General features: G+C 45.4%; 1 protein-coding gene across 1 annotated transcript; it reads left to right on the forward strand.

Moving 5' to 3' along the window:
• The first annotated feature begins 718 nt into the window (after positions 1–718).
• KCNJ8 (potassium inwardly-rectifying channel, subfamily J, member 8) lies at positions 719–5,770 on the forward strand. The gene is made up of 2 exons (XM_010018271.1): positions 719–1,160; positions 4,843–5,770. The coding sequence occupies exons 1-2, from the start codon at positions 796–798 to the stop codon at positions 5,741–5,743; spliced, it is 1,266 nt and encodes a 421-aa protein (XP_010016573.1). The 5' UTR covers positions 719–795; the 3' UTR covers positions 5,744–5,770.
• Positions 5,771–6,537: the final 767 nt, after the last annotated feature.

A 6,537-nucleotide genomic window follows, 5' to 3' on the forward strand; every position in this document is an offset into this window, starting at 1 on the left:
CCCTCCCCTCCCGTCGCCCGGTGGGACGGGCTAGCCGGCGGGGAGCAGGGGGGAGCCAGGCTTTCTGTAGGTTTGTTCTGTCACCCGTCTGGGGACATAGTTTGGGAATAAAGGGGAGGGTTTCCCCGCCTTATCCCGGAAAAGGACGGAGAGCTGCGAAGGGAAAGTGCGACCGCCTGCTCGTGGAGTCCCGTTCCCTACTTCCCGCACTGCCAGCTCAGCTCCTGCTTGTGATGCTTTCGGGGGACTGGGGTTTTCGTCAGGGCTAGGCTGCGAGGCCATAGCCATAAGAAATGAGTCTTCACGGTGTCTCCACAGACTAGCCTTGGTTCCAACCAGAGAGGTCTGATTCTTCGGGTCCTGAAGGATGCGAGTAACTTAGTGCTCTGTGTTGAGGTACCCACCTGGGCGCTGCTGTCTCCTGGAGAAATAGCCTGAGGAACTGACTTGTTGTACGTCGTGTTGCTTTACACCAAGTTTGCAAGACTATTCTGCAGCCTCCCTTCCTGCAAGGAGTGCCAAAAGAGCATATTTTGTTTGTGTTAGGAGCTGAAGCCAATTGCTTTTATAAAAATTACAGTCTGAAAGAGGGATGGCACTGTAGAATAAGTAGTCATGCAGTGACATTTAGTATCGTGGCTATTGGTAGGGGGCATCTCATCAGGGCTTCTTCCTGTAGTGCACAAAGCTGACCAGGTTCTTTCTTTTCTCAGGTTAGAGTGAGCTCTGTGGAGATGTGCTAGAGGGACCACCCCCCATTTTGCATCTAGCTGAGTGGACTATGGTGGCAGGAAGATGTTGGCTCGGAAGAGTATCATCCCTGAAGAGTATGTGTTGGCACGGATCGCTGCCGAAAACCTCCGCAAGCCACGCATCCGAGACCGGCCACGCAAAGCCCGCTTCATCGCCAAGAACGGGGCATGCAACCTGGCACACAAGAACATCCGTGAGCAGGGGCGATTCCTGCAAGACATTTTCACCACCTTGGTGGACCTGAAGTGGCGTCATACATTGGTCATCTTCACGATGTCCTTCCTGTGCAGCTGGCTGCTCTTTGCCATGATGTGGTGGCTGGTGGCTTTTGCCCACGGTGACATGGACCCAAGCACAGAAAGCACTACGAACAGCACGAAGTGGACACCATGTGTGACATGTGTGAGGTAAAATATGGTCAGTGGGATGAAGAAAGGGGGTGGAACAGAGCTGCCTGCTGTCCTAACAATGCTAAAATGCAGCTTTTGGTTTACATGAACCATTGTGTTTGGTTGAGACAGTTGAAAAGTGCAGTGTTTTCCTCTAGATTACGTAAATTCAGCAAGCCTTCTGGGCTTGGAAAATACTGTACTGTAGATTTCTTTGATTCCTTACAGGATCTGAAAGAGAGGGAGACCTGCTGCTTTTCATGTGTCTCCACACTCTGTGGGTAACATACCTTGCCTGTCGAGATAAGAGCCTGCTACAAGAGTGGGTATGTGTTATATGTATTGTAACCTTGTCTACGGCAGCGGGAGCATCCCCAGCGTGGTGTGAGCTACTCACCATGCCAGTGAAAGGTGGCCACCCCAAGAGCAATGTCTGAGAAGCAGGATATCAGCTGTGGGTGTCAGCCTGATATCCTAGCAAGAAAAGCACTGCTTAAGGCAAAACTAGTCTTTCAAGATGACTCTCATGAGACAGCTAAATATGGGGTGCTTCAAAATACCTTGATGAAGCCATAAGCCAGTATTTTGACAGAGGAATCGTTTCCACAGTGTGCATGATGTGACAGACAGTGAAAGCTTAAGGGACTACTAGACTGAATGTCACCTGTTAAAGCGTTTTACTCCCCATCCCCAAAGCCATGACGATTTTCAAGGCACCGACGAACTGACACATAATCACACGGAATAGAAGAGATTTTAACTGGGAGGTGGGGCAAGCAATAAGATCACTTTGTCATGTCATCAGTAAAATCTCTTTTTATAGCACTAGGTTTTCAGCAGAAAAATCCTAATTTGGTACCACCAGACTGCCCCAGATCAGCTTCCTTACACATTGCAGTGCTGTGAGGGACTCAGGGGCGGGGGGGGGGAGGTGTCTGCAGGTCTGCTGAGACATCAGAGTATCCACTTCCCTCTTCTCTTTCCTCCTGCACATAGTTTTGAGGCACCTCACCAAGTTTGAAGAGATACTGTATCTGACTCTTGAGGGAGCGCAGGTTTCATTCTCCTTTTGTTTTGACATTTTTTGCTAAATTATGATTTTCCAAGCTAAAGGAAATGGGGATTTTTCCAAACTAACATGGGGGAGTCCTGTCTTATTTCTTTTCCAATAACTGGCTGCAAGCAGTTGCCTCTGGAATGAGACATCATGACCCAGCTTGCACCCACTGAGGTGTCACCCGTGGCATTTCTAGGGTTTGTGGAAATCATCCAACCTGAAGTAGCAAGTAGCTACACCCCACCAGCTCTTCAGGGTCAGGCAAGGGGGTGTCCCTCTGCTTGGTTGGTGGCCCCCTTAGCTTGGCCTCTTGACTGGGGCTCCCCACAGGACTCCTGGGCCACCCTGCAGAGCCTGAGCTGGCTGCTGAGGGCTTTGTGCCACTGGGACAAGGGGGATCACAGCCACAGATCTCACCCTTGCTCCCTCCCCATAGCCCCAGCTGTCGCAGCCCTACGCTGGGAAGTGGGAAAAAGCAGAGCAAGTGAGTCGGTGTAACTTTCTGGTTTAGCCCATGATAAAAGAACACACATCACTCCCTCGTGCAGATACCTGGGATGGTTCAGGTAACAGCTGCTCAAGTATCCATGTCCAAGCCATGGAAAATCTTTTCCCTTCATAGTGAAATACTTCATCTTGTTAAATCTGGCTACTGCTTTAGACAAAGTGATAGAATAGCAACATGATTGTTAACATTTTAAAGAATGGTGAGTTGTTGGATGTAAACTATATTTCATATTGCAATGATATGAATGCCAAAATAATGGCAAATATTTTTTAACTTACTTTCCTGAGATTTAAGCCCATGGATATTTCAGGAGAGCTTTTTTGGGCAGGTGCCATTAGAGATCTAGAGGAAACCTGCTTTTGGAAATTTTAACCAGTGCCCAGACCATGCACAACACTTTAATTTTTCAAAGAACTGCAGAAATGTCAGTCTCACAGCTCTTTGCCACAGAAAACAACCATCCTCCACAGAGGAAGGCTGTTACACAGGTCTAAAGGGAAGGACCTGGGAATAGCATGATTTGGAGTTTCTGGCTCCCTCTTCATGTGGTGAAAATGCTGTACAAACTTGCTGCTTCCATTATTTCCCCTGTAAAAAGGTGGATTTTCTTTCTTTTTTTTTTTCTTTTTAAGAAGGAGTACTGTTAAGGGAAATCAGAATATTTACTCCACAGAGCTTTAAGTTTGATTAAGCTGAATTAAGTTTAAACCAGAAGCTCCATTTTCCATGTAACTAAATATTCATCAACATAAGAAATCATTCCATGGATTCTATTAATTAACTCCTTCATTCCTTATTTCTTCAGAGTGAAATACAAGGGAATCTGTAAAAATAAAAAAAAATAGAAAAGGAAAAAAAAAAGGACAAAGTTCTTTCACAGATCCCTCTTCTGGTTTTATGAAAGATGGACTTTCTCATTCTACAGGTTATTCCTAATATTGCCTGTGCTATTTTAATGTCTACTTGTGACCCCAGGTTCAATGAAAATACGGTTAGGAACAAAAAGAAAAAAATATTTAAAAACATATTGATTTAAAAGTAAATGAAACCAAATGGTTTAGATCCATATCCATGGGCAAGACATATATTCCATAGGTAAAACTGTGTTGAGCATGGCAATGCTTCAAATGTTGGTGGATAGCACTGTGTGAAAAAGATGACTATGACATTAGTTCATATGAGTGCCAGTGTGCTGCAAGTCTACTGAATAAACCCCAAGGTACTTATTTTAGGCACAAGAGACTTTTGTGAAGGATATATCTGGTTATAAAAGGAAACTAGAGACCCTGGTATATACAGCAGATAGGCCATCGTGGACTACTATAAATAATGTATTGTGGAAAACTTGTGGACAGTATCCTCTGTTGTCCAGCACTATAGCATGTTAGGGACATTTAACTTAAACCACACTTCTACAACCCACTTCTGTATTGAAATTTTCCAGCTAGTTTGGCCATTGCAGCAAGTTAAACCCAAACCCTGGGTCACAGCACTGTCCTCCTGCTGGGATGTGCAGAGGGGACCATGGAAGCCCTGCAGTGCTGCTTTCTGCAGCCAGATCTTGAGGGCTCAGTAACAAGGCAAGCAAGGGTTTGGGAAGTGTCATGAATCTGTGAGTGTCCCCTTTCCCTCCAAGAAACCCTGCTAATGGGTATCACAACTCAGGTAGTATAAATGAAATGCTGTAGTTTTCCCTGTTTCTTTTCCTTGCACAGGCTGGTGGAAGAATTCTGGTGTGCTAGATGGTTGCTTACTATTGCCAAAACCACCACTCTGCACCAAGAGCTTCATGGGCTGGGAAGGTGGAAAGCTCAGATGTTGCAGCAGTGTTGACTAACACAGTGGTCACCATGTGTTCCTGAACAGAAAATCTAGTGAGCTTCTCAAAGTCACCTAGTTTATAGATGGTCTTTTAGGAGCTCAGTCTCTGAGGTCTTCCTTGAAGCCATCAGATACTGCATCAATCATACAGAAACAGCCACTGAGCATGCAACGCTTTTTCTGGTGTTAACAGAAGGCATAAGTGTACCAGGACTCTACAAAGAGGTCCTTAAGTTTGTTTCTAGAAAGTATATGCTAATAGCTTCTTAGTTTGTGTTCAATATCCTTAGCATTAACTTTGTCTTCTTCTGCAGGTCTTTCACTTCCGCTTTCCTTTTCTCCATTGAAGTTCAGGTGACCATTGGTTTTGGGGGCAGAATGATGACAGAGGAATGTCCCTTGGCCATTACGGTCTTGATCCTGCAGAACATTGTGGGTCTGATCATCAATGCTGTCATGCTGGGCTGCATATTCATGAAAACTGCACAAGCTCACAGGCGGGCTGAGACCTTGATTTTCAGTCGGCAGGCAGTCATTGCAGTTCGAAATGGCAAACTTTGCTTCATGTTTCGAGTGGGAGACCTGAGGAAAAGCATGATCATTAGTGCCTCGGTGAGAATCCAGGTTGTGAGGAAGACTACGACCCCTGAAGGAGAAGTCATACCCATTCACCAAGTAGATATCCCTGTGGATAACCCTATTGAAAGCAACAATATATTCCTTGTGGCTCCCTTAATCATTTGTCATGTTATAGACAAGCGGAGTCCTCTGTACGATATCTCTGCTGCTGACCTGGCACTCCAGGACCTGGAGCTCATCGTGATACTTGAAGGAGTTGTAGAAACAACTGGCATCACGACGCAGGCGAGAACCTCCTACATAGCAGAGGAGATCCTGTGGGGTCACCGCTTTGTGCCCATTGTCACTGAAGAGGAAGGTGTATACGCAGTTGACTACTCCAAGTTTGGCAACACTGTCAAAGTGGCAGCACCACGCTGCAGCGCTCGAGAGCTCGATGAGAAGCCGTCCATTCTCATCCAGACACTGCAGAAGAGCGAGCTGTCCCACCAAAACTCCCTGCGGAAACGCAACTCCATGAGGAGGAACAACTCTATTCGGAGGAGCAACTCCATGCGGAGAACCAATCCCTCTCTCATGGTGCCCAAAGTGCAGTTTATCACACCTGAAGGGAGCCAGAGTGCCTCAGAAACGTGATACACATCTTTGTGAGAGGTTGGGGGGCTTTGGAAGGAGGAGGCACCTGTGGTGTCTTGTTTAAATTCTCTTTTACTTCAGAAAATGAGACCACAATGCAGAAAAGAATCATGCAAGAAATATTTATTCTATTACTTACTGAAAGCACCACCTAATGGCATTAAGAAACACTTTAGCACTTAGTGTATGAATTATTAAAAAATGGCATGTACACTAAAGAAAACACAGTTCACTCCTGTAAAATAATGTGTATTTATACTTGGTTTAATGGCATGCTAATTTTTTTAATTGCATTCTTCCTGTTAAGGGTCTTTTCTTATATTCTTCTGCTGACTGTCACAAAATATGCTTTTCTTCCTATGAAAGTGGGTTACCCACCTGCAGGCAGAAGTGAGTGCTTTTTCAAAACTGCTGCATACAATGGCTCCCACAGATTTTATGTGGGTTATTTGGATATTGATCTTTTGGGTGTGAATTCCTTGTTCTCTTGAAAGGAGTAGCTAAATTCCTCCATGATTTCACTGGAGAAGAGACAGTATTTTATGTTCAGTTTCCCAGAACTTTTTCTTTCCATTGGTTTATTGCAAAGGCATTTTGAGAGCAAATTTAGGTCAGCTGAAGTGACCTGACCTTCCCACAGGAAAACTGGTGCCACTCCAGGCAGCAGCAGCAGCAGAAAAAACAGCGGAATGATACGGCCTCTTGAAGGAAACTGTTCTTCTCAGGGTGAGATGCTCCAATGCAGGACAACATGCATCTGTATTGTAGCTGTAGCTCAATCTGAGAAACTCCAG

Source organism: Nestor notabilis, unplaced genomic scaffold (assembly GCF_000696875.1).
Source record: "Nestor notabilis isolate BGI_N333 unplaced genomic scaffold, ASM69687v1 scaffold20687, whole genome shotgun sequence".
NCBI classification, from domain to species: Eukaryota; Metazoa; Chordata; class Aves; order Psittaciformes; family Psittacidae; genus Nestor; species Nestor notabilis.